At 45.8% G+C, this 20,828-nt stretch overlaps 1 protein-coding gene across 1 annotated transcript; it reads left to right on the top strand.

The window, feature by feature from the left end:
- The first annotated feature begins 575 nt into the window (after nt 1-575).
- CCNE1 (cyclin E1) lies at nt 576-11,520 on the top strand. Its single transcript, XM_082437820.1, has 12 exons — nt 576-819; nt 1,286-1,337; nt 1,445-1,532; nt 1,760-1,828; nt 6,049-6,194; nt 6,307-6,442; nt 8,920-9,066; nt 9,622-9,717; nt 9,936-10,070; nt 10,181-10,292; nt 10,385-10,542; nt 10,841-11,520. Exons 2-12 carry the CDS (start codon nt 1,315-1,317, stop codon nt 10,961-10,963), a joined length of 1,233 nt encoding a protein of 410 aa, XP_082293946.1. The 5' UTR covers nt 576-819; nt 1,286-1,314; the 3' UTR covers nt 10,964-11,520.
- Nucleotides 11,521-20,828: the final 9,308 nt, after the last annotated feature.

Raw genomic sequence — 20,828 nt, 5'->3', positions numbered from 1 at the left:
GCACATCCCCGCCCCGACTCAGGGCCCGGAACCCTGCGTCTCGGGGGCGGGGAGGACGTGCAAGGAGGGACAAGCCGCGCGCGCCGGAGGCCGACGGACGTCGGGTCTTCTGGCAGACCCCAGCCGGGGCCCGAACCCCAGCCGCCAGCCGTGTTTACATTCCACCCGCGCAGGCCACGCGGCTTTTTGCCGCTCCAGCGCCGCTCGGCTCCGCCCCCAGAGCCCGGCGGCCCGCCCCTCTGCCGCGCTCGCGCCAGAGCTCCCCCGCGTCCCGCCTGCGCGGCCCCGCCCCCCCGCGCGCGCGGGCCAGCCCACGAGTCCGACCCCGCGCGGGCTCGGCAGCTCTAGCCGCGCAGGCCCCGCCCGGCCTCCGGGCCTCGCCTCTCCGGCGCGCAGGCCCTGTCACTTAGCCCCGCCCCGCTCTGGCCCCGCCCCTGGCGGTCCGGAGCGCTGGGGCCGGCCCGCGCCGTGTGGGGCGGTCCTGAGGGCGGTGGCTGGGCGGGCCCGGGCCCTCGGGCGGCCGCTGAGGGGCTCCCAGCCGGCCGGGGCGGGGCGGAGGGTGGCGGGAGGGCGGGAGGGCGCGAGGGCGGGCCGGGGGCCCGTTCCGCGCGCAGGGATTTTTAAATGTCCCGCTCTTAGCCGGGCGCAGGAGCAGCCGGCTCGGCCGCCAGCGCGGTGTAGGGGGCAGGCGCGGATCCCGCCACCGCCGCGCGCTCGGCCCGCCGCAGCCTCCCGCCTCCCGGCTTCCCGCTCGCCTCTGCCTCCTGCCTCCGGCCTCAGCTCGTGCAGCCCGCCTGCCTGCCGCGGAGACGGCTTCGGGTAAGGACCCCGCCGCGGGCTGCCGGACGGCGCGGCAGGCTGGGACTCCTGGAGCGCCCGGGTCGGGCCGGGCCGGGGTGGGGGTGGGGCGAGGCCGGGTCGCCGGGTCCCTGGAGGCGTCAGCGCGGGGTGACCCGGTAGGGTGACTCAGGGACAGCTTACGGGGAGGTGTTGAGGGGAAGACTGAGGCAGCCGGGGCCCCGAGGGAGGCGATGGGCCGGCGAGGGTTTCGGGGGGCGTCGAGGCCCCCCCCCCCACCCTAGGTTCCGACCCGGCATCGCGGGCCGCTGGCGGCGCCGCGGGTGACAGGCCACCCCGGGCCCATCGGCCATTTTCCCGACCGGCCCGGGAGGCTCCCGCCGCTGCTGCCGCCCGCGCGGGAGGGGGAGGGGTGCCCGGGACGGACCGGCGGGCCCTGGTCCCCTCCGCCGGCCGTCCTCAGCCCACTGCCGCTTCGTGCCCCCAGGCCTGAGGTTTGATCCTGCGCCCAGCGCCATGCCGAGGGAAAAGAAGGAGAGGTGAGTGGCCTGGCCGCTGCGGGGAAGGGGAAGGTGTGCAGTGGTGGGGGAGGGGTGGGCCGAGATTTGGGGAGAACTCTTACCTCCGTGCCATCCTGGCTTTTCAGGGATGGGAAGGAACCCGGCACCATGAAAGAGGAAAGCGGCACCGATGTCTCTGTTCGCTCCAGGAAAAGGAAGGCAAATGTGGCCGTTGTGAGTACAAAGGAGACAGGTGGGGGAGGATTCCCCCCCACCCCCCATCTTACCTGGGTACCAGGCTGGGTTCTGACCTCATATTTATTGATAGGGGGTCAAGGGGGGTGCGTTTGGCAGAAATGGTGCTCAAAACCTTACCAGCTTTCTTTTTCTTCTTTCTCTCTGTGTTTTTGTCTTTGGGCTGTTTGGTGTGTTTCCTTGGGGTGTGGGTTGTTTTATGTTAGTTTTTGCAGGATCCAGATGAAGAAGTTGCCAAAATTGACAGGACCGTGAGAAGCCAGTGTGGCAGTCAGGTAGGTACATTTTCTGATTGGGTCTAAGTTGAGGGTCTCCTTTTTTGGGGTCACATTAAGTCTCATACTTCCTTGCCTTCCGCTGAAGGCTTTTTCTCTAACTGTGGCCACAGTCCATACGACTGAGCGCTGTGCCTGTCAGTGGGCACTGACCTCTGCCAGCCTTGAGATTCCAGGAAGGTCTGTGTTCCTGACTGACATCCCTGAGATGACAAATATGCGCTGATGTCTGGAAGAACCAGAATGGACCTCACATAACTCAGTCCTCTCCTTTTGCCCTTGAGGAAACTGAGACTCAGTTAGAGGAAGAAAGTAACCCAGAGTCCTGTGCAAGCCAGGGGCGGAGCCTGTCCTACAGCCTCTCTGTGGGCTGGTGAACTGCGGGGAGGGCTCCTGACACAGAGCTCTTTGGGTAACTGTGAGAATAGGGGTTTGTGTGTACACATAAGCACACATCCACACTTGTGTTTCTTCGTCATGGTGCTTAAGGACTTCCCTTCCCTGCTCCCACCCCCTTTAGGTCATGTTTCAAACTTTTTCCCCCTTTCTGAAAGTTCTTCTGGCCCATCCAGCAATTACCTACAGTGATCACTGCCACCTGGAGCTTGATCTGGCCTCCACCAGAGTATTAGTAGGACATTCTGTGTAATGATATGTGCATCTCAACACATTTTTAAAATTGACTAGTCCATTTCTCTTGCCCCTCCTTCATGGAGTTCCCGCCATATTTCTTGCATGCTCATGGTATCATCATAATATCAGACGTTCCTAGCAGAAAAAGCTTGTATTATCTCTCTGCCTCCAGAAATGGCTGGAGCCTGTAGTTATGGCTCTAGTAGGGGAAGCAGCCTATCTCCAAACTAGCTGATTAGGCTTTCTGACGCTATAGCAGATGAAAGCTGAGCAGGAATAGTATTTGAGCTGAGGATACCTGATTCGGTTAGCAGTGGCAGCACATCGCTTTGTAGGGCAGTGAGCAACAGCCATAGCCGCTGGGTTCGGAAGAGTGAAGGGCTTCAAAGCCGAGGGCCCCATTATTTGTAACAAGTTGTTACTGCACATAAGACCCTAGTAATTAGTATTTCTGGGGAGGTTCCACTGAATATTGAACAATGGCTTGATGATTTCCTTGCTGTACTAGAAAAAGAAATACTTCACTCTAGGAAAGGAAATAAGACAGTGCATTCCAAGTTCTTTCCTTTTTTTTCCTTTTTTCTCCCTGTAAAGACTTCAAACCAAGCAAGTTAATTTTTGTGGATTTCTACTAAAATGGACCTCTACTTTGTGAAATTCAAGATTGGTTATTTTCCCGCCTGTGTTTTGAATTGAAGTTTTTAACTGAGGATGAAGCAAAGCTGTCCCTGTTGACTTCTTGGAGTTTTAGAGTAGTTTCTGTTCTCAAAGATAACCTGAGCTGTGCCTAGGGTGCCTAAGACAGGGCTTTGGTCCTATCCTTGGACTGCAGAGAGTTGATAGATGTGATACATGAATAGCCATATTATTTCCCACTAGAAGGCGTTTTCATGGTTGTTCAGAGATTAATGACAACAGGTTTCTACACATTTTGCAAAGTAGATAGCTTGAAAATTACCCATCATTTATGGAGCAATCAATGTCTTATGTTATTTCTCTGTGTAGATTCATGAAGCTAGAATTTTGGGGTAACAACCTTTTTGCCAATTAATTATACAGAATTTTTCTCTGGAGTTATCATAGTTCAGCCTTGTTTAACAACTCTGAGCTACTTGCAGCCCTCATGCTCAGCTCCATGAAACTGCTTCATCAAGACCACATGGAACCTTTGATTCTTAGGTTTTTCTCAATGAAGATAATACTCTTTTATCTAAAGTCTATTTAACATATCCATTTTTGTTGTTCAATTTTTTGCATGAGACCCAACTTTTTTACTGAAGTGGAGTCCTGGAATTTCTATTAGTTACTTCTCAGAACATAATTTTGCATAAGGTAGTTTTATTCTTAGTTAAAAGTGGCATAAAGAGTCAGGGGTTGTTGGGAATAATCAAAATTGGTCTCTTGCTGTTACCCCGTTCCTTCCTAAAGTCAGACTGATCTTGCTTTCTTTGAGACATGGTATACACTCAAGTTAAATGATACAGACTTCATTATTCTGCTTCATCCACTGGTTCCTAAAAGGCCAACTTTGGGGACCATTTGTCTGCTTGTGGTTCACCCAATCTGTCTGTGAACTACAGGTAGGGAAATGTTACCATTTTATCTCCAAAAGCCTCCTCTCAGCTATTTCAGCCATGTGGCTATAGAGGGTGACAACCAGCTTCTGCTTTCAAAACTAGAATTCATTGTTGAATGAAGAGCAACCTAAAGCAGTTGTAATGTGACCCTTTTTGAGTCAAGGAAATACTACCAGCACATGATACTAGAACTGGAAGAGGATGTTGCCCTTCTCCAACAGCTGTTGGCAAGAGCTATCATGGTTAATTTGCATGCCCAATTCTTTGCACATTGGATGGAGAAGAGCTTTATCCTGCTTTGCTCTTCTCAGTACCCTGAAAGTGCTCTGGCTTCCTCTGAAAGTGACCGGTGTGCTGTGATAGCCACCCTGTCCCATATCTTCCAGGCAGCACTTACAGCCCAAGTTTCCATGTTCATTTATAGTCCTCTCCGTTGTCTCTTTTCTAGTCAATATTAATGATCTCTCTGCTTTAAAAAAAAAAAAAAAAAATGCCAAGAGTCTCAGACTTTTTCACAGAGCTTCCATACTGGCAGGATTGTTAACATTCCCTGTCTTCAATAAAATTACTATTTTATAATTTTAAAAATCAATAATAGTCCTTTAGAGTAAGATAATAGAGTAGCTTTAAAAGGAAAAATGTTAGGGCTTCCCTGGTGGCGCAGTGGTTGAGAATCTGCCTGCCAATGCAGGAGACACGGGTTCGAGCCCTGGTCTGGGAAGATCCCACATGCTGCGGAGCAACTAGGCCCGTGAGCCACAACTACTGAGCCTGTGCGTCTGGAGCCTGTGCTCCACAACGGGAGAGGCCGCGATAGTGAGAGGCCCGCGCACCGCGATGAAGAGTGGCCCCCGCTTGCCACAACTAGAGAAAGCCCTCGCACAGAAACGAAGACCCAACACAGCCAAAAATAAATAAATAAATAAATAAATAAATAAATAATTTAAAAAAAAAATTTCCACCTTTGAATAAATAAAAAGCACAGTCAAGGACTCATATCTTCAACTGTATTCAAAGACTATGTAATTAACCTCTTAAAAAAAAAAAAAAAGAAAAATGTTAAATGGCAAAATGAAATTATTTTCCAAATATTAAAAATTGACTTAAATTAAGTATCTGGAATCTTTAAAAGAAGCATTGTTTGGGTTTTTAATGATGGTTTATTCAATTAGCATTTATCACTCTGCAAGGCTTTGGAGTGGGTTTCAGAGGTCTTCAGGAATATCTAAGCTTTCTCTCTACAGACTTTTTAATATATCCTGTGACTATTGCTTGATTCGGTTTTAACTAGGCGGATACTCCTTTTGTTTCATTTTGAGTTAAGGAAAAGGAAAGGTCCCCGTTATGTAATAATTTTGGCTTGACCTGCAACCAAAGGAAGATGTCACATTTGGTGGGTTTTGTTTTAAAGTGGGGAGACTTTAAATATAGATGGCAATCAGTTTATATTTTGATTTTTCTATACTTGTGATTGTGGAGTGCTTATGTAAATGCTTTTACTGGAAATTGTCTTTCACTTTTAAGACATTTCATTAGGTTAGTTGTACTTATTAAAAAACCAAATCTTTGAATTGTGACCAAATAATCTCACAACACACTTTAGGAGTCATGCTCAGTATCTTACTGAGCTGCCAATAGATTTTATTCTTTTGTTTTTTTGGTAACGTAAGAGCTGTTTGCATTTTGTCTTACCCTTCCTGCATCTTTTTTGCTGCTCAAACACTTCATATGAGGATGATGATGTGGAGGGTAAAATGCTACTGACTGTAGTTTTCTTAGGTTTTGCTGCATAGACTCCTAAGCTAATGACAAAATGAAATGAAAGCTTGGAGTCATTTCTGTGTCTTCCATGCTATCTCCATCTTAATTTAGGCCAGAATATTGACTTAGGCCTAGAGATTTCTCTCCAGCGTGAAGACATTTTCTGTTTTACTGGCTGTTTGACAAATCAATGAATGTAAAAACAGCTGGTTTACATCAAACATTTTTTTAATGTGTCTTTCTTTACAGCCTTGGGACAGTAATACAGTCTGTGAAAACCCCTGCTCCTTGATTCCCACACCTGACAAAGAAGAGGATGAGCTCGTATACCCAAATTCTGCATATAAGCCTCAGAGTTGCACACCATCCAGAGCCTCGCCACTGCCTGTACTGAAGTAAGCTGGCTGCTGAGTGCCTTCTGGATCTCTTACTCCCTGTGTGCACTCCCGCCTCACTAGTATGGATGCATACTGACACCTGTCTTTTGCTTGCTTTTGTTTTTTGTAGCTGGGCAAATAGAGAGGAAGTATGGAAAATCATGTTAAACAAGGAAAAGACATACTTGAGGGATAAGCACTTTATGCAGCGGCACCCTCTTCTGCAGCCTAAAATGCGAGCGATTCTTCTAGATTGGTTAATGGAGGTGAGCTGGAGCCTTCCTGTTAACTAGAAGCATTGGCCATTTCTAGGTTCTTCTGTGCTGTTATAATCTCTTCAAGTGTTTGATTCCATTGACACGTTCTGTGTCTCTGAACTGTGGTATCTGTAGTACAGTGGCCTAACTTTTTTGCTTATGTACTTCCTTAAAAGAATTTCTGAAGTATCTTTACCCCTTAGATATTTTTAAGTTGGCATCTAATTTTTTTTCTCAAAGTTTAAATAGTTGCAAAGGTTGTATTTTCCAATTAATCATAAATATTGATATTTGATCTTTCAGTCTGTACACTCAAATTGCTTTTGAGTGAACACAGTGGAATGTGGGTAACAGCTATTTGATAGCCACTACCAAATGTTTTAAAAATATATGAACAAATTTATCGTTAAGTCAGAAAATTTACAGTGTTTCTTTTTAACTCCTTGGGATTCATTTCTCTTTACCCACAGAATTTTATCCTAACAAAATATATTGATCAAATCTTTTATTGATCACACTATCATACTTCTCTACAATAATTGATCAAAATAACAAGTATTACAAATTGTGATAAATAATTGTCAAACATAAAAAGTAATATTGTATAGGCAGTGCACCTCTTTCTGGGAGGAAGTGTGGGTGACTCAGTAGTGGCTCAATTAAGGACACTTCCTGGACACTTCTGTAAGCCTTGGGTGGGTGACAAGTGGGCTTTCTTCTGTGATGTGGAAGGACATCTCAGGCAGATCCGTTATAAGAAAGCACATATGGAAGTTGAGTGTCTAAGTATTCCCTAAAAATGAACTGTGCCACGTACCCTTTAGGAAGTCTGTATTAGCAGGGGTATGTGTACCCCTGTTGTGCTTGTCCTAGAATCGAATCCCCTGCTGCCATTTAACGTCTGTGTGCCTCAGTCAGGCAAGTCACTTAACTTTGAGTCTTGGTTTTCTCATCTGTAATGTTTTCTAGCAATATTTGCTTGCAGAGTTTGTGTGGATTAGAAATAGTGTATATGAAGTACAGTTTACATAGTAGGCAATAAAAGATAGCTATTTTTATCATTCTTAATTTGCTTTTCTTTATTGGTCCCTGAAAATGTCAACATAGAAAATGTACAAATGTACAAATTCTTTGGCCTTGCAGTTGTCCACAGACCCACCATGGCACATAGCCCTTATGGGCCTTTTATAATTCCTTGAAGCATTAGATGTGGTATGCTTTAACCTCTCAGGCTTCAGCTCATAAGATGTTGTGACTGAGAGGTTCTATTTTATATAATGCAATTGATGCCATTGATGCAATTGATACTTTAAAGAAATGATTTTCCCTGCAAGTCATTCAAAAAAGTCATGTAATACTATTGAAAGGATAGAAAAGAATGGTAACCTTTATGTCTTCAGTGGGACAAGACTGGAGTCCACAGTTCACAGGCAGGCTCGTCTGCAGCGATGTTAAGTTTCCCAGCCCCTAGCCCAGCCAAGAAGTCTGTACGTAAGAAAGGCAGTGCTTACGCTGTGTGCCCAATGGTGAGCTGGGTAAAATAGTCTGAAAGTTTGTTCCTTAGAGAACAGAAGCTCTAATTTTACTTCTAATCCTATTGTAGTTGTGTTATTTTATAAAAACTAACTCTAAATATGGCTCCACCTGGACTTCAGAAACATTCTTTGGTGATTGATGGAGTTTTCTACTAATGTTCTGTTTGTTGTTTCCTTTGGTGCCTTTTCTACTTATTAACCCCATGAAGTGTACTTACATGGGATATACTGTTTAGGAACAGCAGTTTTAAATGCACAATCAGACATTTGATGACAGTAATGAATTGAGGTCTAATATTTCCTTGGTCCTTTTCAACTCCATCATGTACACTATTTCACCATACCTCACAGCAATCCTGTGAGGTAGGCAAAACAGGTATTGTCCTAATTTTATAGTCTGAGATAATCCGAGATAAATGGGTTTGTCTAAAGGGAGCCTATGCTAGGTCTCCGAGTCTTTTGTTTAATGTTTTTAAAACACCATTTGCCTCTTGTGATTAACAGATTAACAGTGTTTTAGTGTTTAGTGTTGTAGTCTTTAAATAAATGTATGTTCCAGCTTTCAAACTTTCATACTGATAGTGCCCATTGTGAAGAAATATGGTAGTTCTTTCCTCATGTCATAATGAAACTTATAAAGGGGGACACCTTTCTTTGAGAAAATTCCATTTTTCCTTGAAATGCTGCTTTTAACAGGCTGTGAATGTACCTTCTTTCCGCAGCCTATGAGCATTTGCTCTTATATTATAGATCACAGAACACTTCATCCTTATACCTGAGTTCCAGTTTTTCATTGTGCATGTGCTTAGGGACAAGCAAGGTAACCATCCTTTCAGAAAAGCCAGGTTCTCTCTCTTGATTTGGTTATATTATCCTTCACCGAACTCATGACAAGTTTTTTGTCTTTCTTTTTTTCTCAAGTAACTGTTCTAAAACCTACTATTTTTTCAGGTGTGTGAAGTCTATAAACTTCACAGAGAGACATTTTACTTGGCACAGGATTTCTTTGATCGGTATATGGCAACACAACAAAATGTTGTAAAAACGCTTTTACAGCTTATTGGGATTTCATCTTTATTTATTGCTGCCAAACTTGAGGTAAATAATTTTCAAATATTTGTTATGTAGTACATGCTTGAGCTCCACTGAGATTAGAGGAAGAGGTCAACTATTTGTCTAAATTTTTCTAATTTGAGGCCTTCTAAAGTTCAGCCACACACACAAAAAAGCTAGAAATTAACCAAGAAAAGTATGAGTATATAAAATGCTTAGGTTAATATAATTCCTTTAATCAAAAAAATTGAACTTTGACCTAAGAGGATTAAAATTTTGGTGTGATTAGAAGGGTGGATGGGCACAGCTTTCAAACATGTTGAAAAGGTGAAAATTTCAAAGCTCCCCATTGAGTAAAAGTTTGATTGATTGATTGATTGATTGATTGATTGATTGATTGATGTGGGTAAGTGTTTCATTTCTTTCACAATTAATGCATTTTGAACCACTGGAGTGGCTCTTGTATTTATCCCATCAGTGTACCCTTTCTTTCTTTCTATGTCAGCATACTAAAAAGAATAATTTGGGAGGTACATTATAAGCTAAAACTATCAGAGATGGACTTTTTCCTAGTAGTATCTTCCTTTTATTTCCTTTCAGGAAATCTATCCTCCAAAGTTGCACCAGTTTGCTTATGTTACAGATGGGGCTTGTTCAGGAGATGAAATTCTTACCATGGAATTAATCATTATGAAGGTAGGTTACAAGTTAGTTTTTCAGTCCTTTTTAAAAATTCCTACATAATATCTTTTCTATATTCAGCATGAGTGCATCTGGCTAGGTGTTCTCCAGCTGGACACATTGTGGCATGGGAAATGGCTGCATTTTGAACTCCTTTAGAGGACCAAAGGGAGTAGAAATGTCTTTTTCTTTTTTCAACCATTGGTCTCTCTTTTCTCTCTGTTTTCCCTTAGGCCCTTAAGTGGCATTTAAGTCCCCTGACCATAGTGTCCTGGCTGAATGTATACATGCAGGTTGCATATCTAAATGATTTTTATGAAGTGCTCCTGCCGCAGTATCCTCAGCAAATCTTCATACAGATTGCAGAGGTAAGTGGCTTTATTACCTCTGTGGGGCGACCTACCCCACCACTAGATTGAGTAACTCTAGAAGGGATGTGTGTTGGCCATGTCCCTCAGTGTTCTTTTCTTCTCCATAGCTTTTAGATCTCTGTGTCCTGGATGTCGGCTGCTTAGAATTTTCTTACGGGGTACTTGCTGCTTCTGCCTTGTATCATTTCTCTTCATCTGAATTGATGCAAAAGGTTTCAGGTACGTTGGCTTTCCAGTCCATTCACAGGTGTATTGAACTTATAAACCAGTTGTTGGCCTCAGATTGAGCCTAATATGTATTTTCATTGCAGGATATCAGTGGTGTGATATAGAGAGGTGTGTCAAGTGGATGGTTCCATTTGCCATGGTTATAAGGGAAACAGGAAGTTCCAAACTTAAGCACTTCAGGGGAGTTCCTGCTGAAGATGCACACAACATCCAGACCCATATAAACAGCTTGGATTTGCTGGTCAGTACTGTTCCTCGTTTCCCAGACGAATTCTGAAAACTGCCCGAGCAGCCTCTTCACTCTCTTTCCCACAGGCTCCAGATATCCCAGAAAGACTCCAATTCTTTTAATTCCGTGGCAAAGAAAAATGGTGGTCAACAGATCCTGTCTCTAAGTATCATGTGGCCCAGAGACTTTTAGATTGTTCTTTGCTTTTTTTTTCCTTCACTCATCTCCGTAGAAAAAAACACAAAGTAAATGAAGCCCAAAGGATACATTCTTCCATTTTAACATTTCTGGCTTTTATTCTTATCAACAGGACAAAGCCCAAGTAAAGAAAGCCATATTGTCTGAAGAAAATAGGATTTCTCCTCTCCCCACTGGGGTCCTCACCCCCCCACAGAGCAGTAAGAAGCAGAGCAGTGGGCAAGGAACAGCATGACCACACCAGCATCCTCACCAAAGACAGCTGTGCGGAAGTGCCTGCCCCCAGTTCTCTCCCGTCTACTGCAGCAGAGGCGTGCGTTAGCTTTTACAGATATTTAAATGGAAGAGCATGTCTCTTCCGCAACAGAAGGCTTCTGTGGATGGCATTGGACAGGGAGAAGTGTTTTTTATTGAATGCTTAGATTTTTTTAATAAGTGGGTCAAGTACACCAGCCACCTCCAGAACACCAATGAGTGCTCCAGATGCTGCTAAGGAGGGTGCTACTTGACTTGATTGACTGTTCACACAAATAACAAAGGCTTGAAGTTGAGGAGTGCCATGTTGCTGTTGGTCTCCCCCTGGCTGTTCTGGGTCGAGTCGTATTAAGTGGAACAGGTGGTTGTGAGCGTTACGATGCGCAGCCCACAACCAGCTATGCTGGGGGCCTCCCCTTTCCATACTATCAGTTGACAGTGTACAATGCCTTTTATGAACTATTGTTTTGTAAGTGCTGCTATGTTTATCCGTTTTTTAATAAAGATAAAACACTGTCTTTGAGACAGCTGGTTTTATGAGCTATGTCTGGTAATTTAAGTTAGGAGTCAACTTTGACTGCGGCTATATCAGGTTCTCTCTTTTAACTTCATGCTTCTCGAAGCTCAAGCCTCTCAAGCAAATACATTAAAAGAAAACTTTTGAAGTGAGCTTCAGGTGCAGCCTCACAGGCCTCCTCAGGGCCCCTGAGCTGGAATGAGGCTCTGATTGGCATCTTCCAACAGTGCCCTGTGCAGTGGTGGCTCCAGGCGGGCTCACTGGCTGGCTGTGGTGATAGTAGTGAAGTCACTTCTGCATCGAGAGGATTCTTAGGTATGATTCCTTCCCGAGCACAGGACAAGGGTCATAAAGTATCTGTAATTAGTGTTATTTAATACTCTTTTCATCCTTACCCAAAGCTTAACCTAAAGTATTTTTTTTGTTTGGAGAACTTGTTAACATAGTAGCCTAAAACTACGCTTTGAACAAGAAAATGCAAAGTAGAATTTTATGTAGTTCAAGGCCGTGATATTCGTATATAGCCTGCTCCCTGACCACTGATGGAATCACCAAGTGCCTTGCCAGCAGGGGCGGCTACTGTCCCCTGTGAGGCCCAGTGTGTACAGGTCACACCATGTGTTGTGGGACATTCCCGAAGTGATGGCCTCGTCAAGTCTTGTTTCATTTTCTCACAGTGCTTTGGTGTATGTATGGGTTCATTAAGGGAGGGTGAATGAGCAAATAAATATCATTTATTTCAACTTGGTATTTTATTATTTTGCAAAAATCTATCTGAAGTAGAAAGAAAAACAGCCACTTTTAATCTACCATATTTATATGAAATTTGAGAGCGATCCTACTTTTTCACATTGTGATGTTATAGTTCTGGCAGTTCTAATACAGTTTTCTTAATATGCATTATAAATCTACATGTAATGGTATTTAGTCAAATGATACTCCTAGCTAATTATTTCTTCATCTCAGAGATGCTCTTGCCTTATAAGTAGTGAATTTTTTTTTATAGAGATGTACACGTATAAATTGTGTGCTTTTTTCAGTATGTATTTTTTAATTTAATTTATTTATTTATTTATTTATTTATTTATTTATGGCTGTGTTGGGTCTTCGTTTCTGCGTGAGGACTTTCTCTAGCTGCGGCAAGTGGGGGCCACTCTTCATCGCGGTGCGCGGGCCTCTCACTATCGCAGCCTCTCTTGTTGCAGAGCACAGGCTCCAGACGCGCAGGCTCAGCAATTGTGGCTCACGGGCCCAGCTGCTCCGCGGCATGTGGGATCTTCCCAGACCAGGGCTCGAACCCGTGTCCCCTGCATTGGCAGGCAGATTCTCAACCACTGCGCCACCAGGGAAGCCCAAGTAGTGAATTTTTTTTTTTTTTTTTTTTTTTTTTAAGTAGTGAATTTTTAATGGTGATCATTTGTGACTTGAAAAATCTTAAAAGTGGTTAATTTATATTTGACATTCTGTGCAAAAATATGGCACTGAACACATTTCTATTTTCAAAGTTTTATATAAGTTTGAGAGCTTATATTTGGCAAATGTGAGGAAACACTGGTTTGAAAGCATGTTTGAGGTAAATGCTTCATGGACCGTTTGGCAAGCTGTTGTACTGCAGAGAGTGTTAGTTACTGAGTGTGCTGAGATGATGCTGCCTTACGTGTGAATTGTCAGAGGGCTGCATTTCTGGAGACTCAGTATTTTTTTAAATGGCAGTGTTGCCACAGGCAGCTCTTAATAATCTGTGCTAATAAAGGATAAATCCCAGAAGGTAAGTGAAATCCATAGTAGCCAATATTTTCTGTGGCCCTGCCAGAAACCCTAAATGCCACTAGTAAGTAAAATCAAGTTTCCCCTCTTAAAGGAGCTTCTTCCATTTGCTAGCAGTCAGTATAAACTTTGGCCCCTCACTGGTCAGCTCTATACCCATTTGCCAGATCACGTTTGTTCTGCAATTCATCTGAAACCAGCTGAGGCGAGGTGGTATCAAACAGATAGCAGGGGTGGAAGTGGCAGCTCTAGTCACCTCTGGTGAACAAATGCTCTGAGGCAGAGATGTGTCAGCAGGAAGGACCCAGAAAAGCAACGGGAGTGCGGACCCTTGTTCTAACTTAACTTGTGTTAGAGCTAGAGAAACAGTAATTTACCAAAAGCAACCATAAAGACTGATTGGATCGTGGTAGAGCACACCACACCCTCACATCCCACCCCAGCTCACAGAATTCACACACTGGCCCTCATCAGGGCTGCTGTCAGTCTCTGTCCCCCGTGCCCAAGAAAGAAAACACTGGCCTTCAGGTGGTGGGTGCTGAAGGTTTTCCAAGGTCCCCCGTATGGAACTTGGACAGCTCGTTGTTTCACGGAGGTCATTTCATACCAGTGGGTGAATAAATGATGCTGAGGTTCACGTTCCTGAGGCCGGTAAGCAAAACTGTGGGGTCCTTTAAGATTTGGAGCTTAGTGTGAGGCTACACTTCTCCAACTCAGACACAAAGGAGATTGGAGTTTATTTGGGCAAAATTAGGCTGTACCTCAGAGCAGGGATGGAAAGAGAAATCAAATCTGATAACGTCTAGTCATATTTACCCAACCGTGCATTTTCCTACCACATGTTCAGCATTTTGAAATTCAAATCACATTTATACCTTGGACATTGTTAGAAGACTATTTTTATCCCTGCTGTAATCATCTAATTTGCTGATTACAGGTCTCAAATTGCCACAGAGAACTCAATTTTTGAAAGAATTGTCCTGTTTGATCAAATATGTTATTCAAGCAATGCAGTCATTTGTTCCACAAGGTTACCTGCCAGGCAGAGCTAACCAGGAGTAATAGCATTAGAAGCCTATACTTAAAATCAAGCATTAGCTAATCTGCCTGTGACAATAGTCTTAAATATAATTTGCGGCAGATTCTTTAGTTCTTGCACTGACAGACAATTTCATTTTGTATTCAATGAGCATAGATTTTTTCCTACCCCATCCCAATTCCAAATTTAACTCAGAAGACTCTAATGTGCTCAGCTTCACAGGCTAACAGGTACTATTTCCCAGGAGCCTCAGACAGGAGGGCAATGCTATCCTTTATTCAATAAACACTCCCTCTGCCCCCCTTTTAAATCATTTTACTGATCAATGCCAATTCCAAAAATTGTGTAGCATCTGACTGTGCGGTGAGGTGCATGTCTGATGCTGGTGTCCCTGGCATGATGTGTGAGCTGGCCTCCCCTGGGAGCCCCTGCTGTGCATTGGGCACTACCAGCCCTGGAGACAAAAGCATGCAGGGCACAGACCACTGAGAGCTCATGAGAGCCTGGGAGACAGAAGAATAGCTGGAATCCTCCAGAGGGCAGCGATACGAAAGGCGAGCATGGAGTGGGAGCCGTACCTGTGCTTGAGAGGGAGGCTGTTGAGTCCTCCCCAGCAGGCCTGGAAAAGTGGAGTTGAAGGAGGGAGGCGAGGCAGAAGAGGTGACAAAGGCTACATCACAAAGGGCTTTTGCACATCAAGCTCAAGACGGGCCTGATATCCCTGGCAGCAGAGCTGGGGTGTAAGAAGAGTGAGAGCTCAAAGCGACATGTGGGCACAGAGGTTGAGGAAACAAGCCCAGAGTCATGCTTCTGTGCCACAGAAAAGTGACTGTGCAGGCCACGAGGGGCACGAAGGAAGACGAAGGGGCATCAATGAAAGTAACTTCCAAATGGCCCTGCCTGAGGGACTGCCATGCATCACTCCCAGGCCACAGTGATCTCGGGCCCTGCACCTCTGCATCCTCAGCCAGCTGGAACCTCACCTCCTGCAGGAGATGGACCCTGTCTGGGGCCCACACTGATGTCAGTTCTTCGCTCAGCTCTGGAGGCAGTTACCTGGAGCTGGGACCTGGCCCTGCCACTTCACAATGTGATTTTGGGCACCATGCTTAACTTCTCCAAGCCTAGTAATTCTCAGCTGTGAAATGGGGATGATAACAGTATTTGCCCCATGAAGTTAAGAGGGAGATTCAATGGGAGAATGCATAAAAAATGCTTAGCATAGCACCTAGCACGTTAAAAAGAAACAATAAAAGATGGTTGCCGCTGCTATTACGGCCGCTGATGCTGCTGGTGATACTAAGGTAGGCTGTCAGACTGAGGCCCTGGAGGGGAGTAGCCCTGCAATGGGGGCTCCAAGAACACGTGGCACTTGCTCTGAGGCGCCCTTAGCCTCCCTAGGCTCCTCCCCCGAGGTCTGCCCCTGGCCCTCCCCAGACATCAGCTCCATCTCTCTCCTGCCCTTCCTGGACAGCCTCCTTGAAAGTATCATGTACACCTGCTGTCCATCCTCCTTCAGGCTCCTCCAGTGGGGCTTCTGTCCCCACGCACCACACACTACCCTTGCCAAGGCCACACATGATGGCCATGTGGCACCCTTTAGCCTTCATCTCACGGGGCATCTTTGCCACAGTTAGCACTGTTGACCCCACCTTCCCTCCAGAAAACTTTTGCCCTCCCTGACATCTCACACAGACACACTTGATGGCCCCCTGGTAACCCTCCCTAATCCCATAGTTTTTCTCTCCGCCTCAGAGGAAACCACCACCCTGAGGTCAGTATGGATGATTTCCACACATATTTTTGGAATTTTATCATTTATAGTTGGATTCACAAGCAATAGATTTACAGAAGACATTGCTTTGGGTGTTTTTAAAATTCACATAAATGGAATCAAGCCTCACACATCATAATACCACTTGCTGTTTTTTTCAACATTAGTTTCAAGATTTACCCATGTTGACACATGTAGGGTTGGGTTTATTCATTTTTAACTGTGATAGAGTTTTCTCTTGAGCGAATATACCAAAATGTATACATTCTCTCCCATGCTGATCCACATATAGGTTTCCAGTTTTTTCACCATCATAGACAGTGCTACAGTCAACATCTTCTGCACACGTGTGTCACGTGTGTTACTTCCTTAGGGCACATTCCTAGATGTGGTATTGCCATGTCAAAGGGCATGTGCTTTTGCAATTTTGCTAGATGTGGTCAGTTACTCCCCCAAATTGTGCCAATTTATACTCCCAGGTGGGGAGTGTGAGAGTTCCTGCCTTCCCACATCTGCACTTGGTAATGCCATCTTTTCTTCCCAGTAAAATTGCTATTATTTAACTTCATTGGTTTTTCTATGATTACAAAAGTGGAGCATGTTTGTTATAATAAGTTAGAATAGTACAAACACGTACAACATAGAAAGTGAAAATCCCAGAATGTTTTCTGTTCATACACTAGCATATAAATAAATGAAAACGTTTGCTGTTTTTCTACAGGGTTGTTTCATTCAATTGTATCATCTCTAAGTAGTTTAAAATGCACATACACATACAAACTTGCTCCTTTTTTATTTTTATTTTTCAGTGGTGGCCTGCCAATTGATTTCATTACTTAGCACATAATTTCAGGGCCTGGCACATTAAACATTTTCTCCATGTGTAGATGGATTGATTCTTACATATACAATCACTTTCATTAAGTTTCTTCTTTTCCATGCCCAGAATAACATAGTCTACCTTCTTTCTTTCTTCCTTTCTTCCTTTTCTTTCTTTCTTTCTTTGATTTATTTATTTATATTTGGCTGCATTGTGTCTTCGTTGCTGTGTGCGGGCTTTCTCTAGTTGTGTCGAGTGGGAGCTACTCTTTGTTGCGGTGCGCAGGCTTTTCATTGCGGTGGCTTCTCTTATTGAGGAGCACAGGCTCTAGGTGCACGGGCTTCAGTAGTTGTGGCATGCGGGCTCAGTAGTTGTGGCGCACGGGCTTAGTTGCTCTGTGGCATGTGCGATCTTCCCAGACCAGGGCTCGAACCCGTGTCTCCTGCATTGGCAGGCGGATTCTTAACCACTGAGCCACCAGGAAAGTCCCCATAGGCTACCTTCTACTTGCAAAAGACCAACATTAAGATTGAAAACCAAGACATTAATAGGAAAGAGTCTTTGGGAGGTTTGCAAGGGTGGGATGATATACAAGCAAGCGCCCAGGCACCAATGCATCATCAGACAGAGAGCTAGACAGACCCATCCATTCCCCAGGACGGTGATGAACCAGCCTAGCAATGCCTTTCTTAATAGAAAAAAAAAAAAATCAAAAGTTAATATATTCCAGCAGTCACAGCCTGAATCATCCAGAAAGTTCTGTGTGTCTCTCTTGCTAAGCACCTAACTGAGTTATCTCTTGTTAGAGACAAGCAGCGAACATTCAATCTGTGTGAGGTAAAGACTTGGTCAGAAGCGATTCCCCGGGAGTTCTGTGTCCTCCATCCCTCCCCAACCGAAGCTGTGAGGGTCCCTGCAGCAGACAGGACGGAGGTTAGAGGCTGCACCTCAGGGCTGTAGGTCCTGTGCTGGCGTGGGGGCTTTGTTGTGTTTGGGCTGAAAATGGGGTTTTAAAACATTTGAGTCAACGTTTAAAACTTGGGAAAGCTCACATACAGATATGGCTCCCCAGCTCTGGGCAGCGCAGTCAGTCTGCAGAGAACCAGAATCCCCACCACTCCCTGCTGCCTTGCAGGGCCCACTGCTGTTGATCTTCACTTGGTGACCTGTGACTCCAACAAAAGCAAGAAAACAGTATAGATCAAGAAAGTGGAATGTCTCAAGAAAAGTGGCAGAGAGAGCATATTTCTCCCTGGAAGTGCAGAATATTTGAACATGTTTAATATTCAGGACAAAGTGTCTTGGTGTCCAAAGGAATGTTCTTCACCTGCCTGGCTCCCACAGGCAGCAGAGTTTCAGACTCCTGGATTTATGGGAGAGTCTCAGCTGGCTCTCACCCCAAGGCCTGTGGAGCTTTCAGCTCATCACTTGCCTGCTCCGGGCCTCCGGTTCCTTACCCACCCAGCAGGCAGTGTGGCCACAAGCATGTGCCTCTCAGGGGTTGAGTTGCTTTCTGTTTCTCTTCAGACTCTAGTCTTCCAGGTGGTGATAATACATGAGTTTGGGGTGTTTCAGGTTTGCAGTCACACTTTAGGGAACCCCCCCCACTTCCTGTCATGCAAAGGAGTTTCATTTCTCTAGATGTCAGGACGGCAACAGTGTGCAGGGCAGACGTCAGACTGGCAAGCAGGTAGCTGGAAGCCTGCCAGGGGCTGAGATTTGCCTCACCTCTCCCTGGGCCTCCAGGCCTCCCGGTGACTCTCAGCGTGACCTTTGACCCCCAGCTAGGGCATGTCAAGGCCAGAGATGGGGCAGGTGTGATTCCAGGGCTGCTGCCAGAAAATGGACCCCCACCCAAACGCTGGTGCCTGAAAAGTTACTGGCTCTGCCAGGTGGCCTGAACATGGTCTTGAGTGGGAGGGACCTTGGGCCTCCCTCAGAAGCCTCAGCCTTGGGGTGGGCTTTGTTCTTTCTTGAATGGAACTCTGCTCTATGCTACTGGAAAATGCTCTAAATCTGCCTCTGTAATGGGGAAAACTGAGGCATGAGAAGATAAATTATAACTGAAAAAGATGAGTTTCCAGATCCCGGGGGTGATTTTCTACACTGTTCATTTTAGCAATGTCCAGGGCAGCGGAAAGAGATGGCTCGTCTGTGGATGAGATAGATGCAGAAGCCAATAAAGTATTCAAAGGAAGCACAAAAGGCGGTCTGGGTGGGTTTTATTAATTATATTTCTTTTATCCTCACAACAATGGTACGTCAGTAATCTACGCTGAATGTGCCCAATTGACACTAATGATTTCATCCTTTTGTTCCTGTTAAGAAAAGAAAAAAAGCTCTGTCTGCCCAGCTAGTCAGGCCCAGAGTGAGCCTGAGCCCAGCAAGGCCTTGGAAGCCCTCATCTGGGCCTCTCTCCCTGTCATTTGTGTACCCTGGCTCTCCCTGGCAATGCCAACAGCAGTCCCACCTGGCAGTGGCCATTTGCTGTGTCCCCAGCCAGGCCTTGCTCCCACCCTCCTCCATTCTGCTTTGCCATAACCCTACACATAGTACTCTGACACGGGTAATGAGTCCTCTGGGTGGAGTGACAGGCAGGGTGTGTGTGTGTGTGTGTGTGTGTGTGTGTGTGTGTGTGTGTGTAGCAGTATTTCAGAGCCAAGGACCCCTCTGGGGGTCCTCAAATCACATTCCTCACTTAAGCGTTCTTTTTTGAAGAAAGGAAAAAAAAAAAAGGAGGTTATGGATTGCTTTCCTCCCACAGTCCCTGTATCTTATTACTAAATTTTGTTATTTAGCATAAGTTAGAAAGGGTATGTGTGCTTGGGGCACGGCAGTGACTGAAAGTGTCATGAATCATTTATTTGCCCACGTCTGTTGTCATCCTTTCACCTTGGAACCCGGGAGGAGTTGTGAGCAATGGCCTCGGAGAGTTTCCAGTCTTCAGGGTAATAAACCTCAGTGTCCTTCTCTCCTCCTTCCTGTGCTGCCCCGTAATGGGCTGCTGAGCATCGGGCCCAGGAAGAGGCCCAAGGAAAGCGTGCAGGCGATAAACAATGTTTCCTGTTACAAATGAATTAGACAAATGTGCACACCTGACACCTCTGCCATTGTCTGAACGTAAACTTCATTAGCGCGGATGCGTGGGGTGGTGCACGGACTGTGGGCAGCCGTTAATTAAAGCGAGAGCCCCGTACCAGACCCTCACCTGGAATACCCCCAAAGGGCTTTCAGAATAGGGTCTGGATGACTCTCCTGCCCTCACTTCACATTGGCACGCGCTCTCCATCCCCACCCCAGGTAGCCCTGGTTTGTTGGAATATCCTAGAAGGGGTCCCAATGTGGCCATATCCACCTGTACCTTGGACAGGGCAGTTGTGGAATTTCCACGCTGGGGGCTTGAGGGTGACCTGCAGCTGAAGGTGGGGGCATTGGCATATCCTGAGGATGGGTCTGCAACTGCATGTTCGTTGAGGTAGTTTGAGAGGAACCGATGGTGACAGTGGAGGGGGCCAGAGCTGCTCCCGCTCCCACTCTCCAGCACTGCCAACCTCCTCCCCGCACCTGACTTTCCACCCTCCAGGCCCCCTCCTCCCAGGCAGTGGGGGCCAATTCTCACAGCTGGTGACCCAGGCCCCTCCTGGCACCCTCAGTGGAGCCCACACTGAGAAGACCATTGCTGAGGGGGTCCTGATGCTCTGCTGGAGGGCCCCATGTGCTCACTCACCCCGAGCAGCTGCTGGACTCTGGCACACTCTGATGCTATAAAAATATCAGCACTGCTGCCCCAGCTCCTGGAGAAAGTCTCAGCGTGACAGCCTGCAAAGTAATGCTACTTTTGAATTTCATCTACAAATCGTGGTTTCCTCCAGACAAGCTCAAACCTGCACAGATGGCCCCTCACACCAAAAAGTAAAAATAACAAAGC

Source organism: Balaenoptera physalus, assembly GCF_965194825.1.
Source record: "Balaenoptera physalus genome assembly, chromosome: 19".
Lineage (NCBI taxonomy): Eukaryota > Metazoa > Chordata > Mammalia > Artiodactyla > Balaenopteridae > Balaenoptera > Balaenoptera physalus.
Note: the sequence above shows the minus strand (reverse complement) of the source record. Positions and strands in the feature narration are given on the sequence as shown.

Excerpts from the sequence above, each read along its gene's own strand:
- CCNE1 (XM_082437820.1), top strand. The coding sequence starts at position 1,315 with ATGCCGAGGGAAAAGAAGGAGAG. Across the intron at positions 1,829-6,048 it reads GAAGCCAGTGTGGCAGTCAG|CCTTGGGACAGTAATACAGT; the intron begins GTAGGTACATTT and ends CTTTCTTTACAG. Across the intron at positions 6,443-8,919 it reads TTCTAGATTGGTTAATGGAG|GTGTGTGAAGTCTATAAACT; the intron begins GTGAGCTGGAGC and ends CTATTTTTTCAG.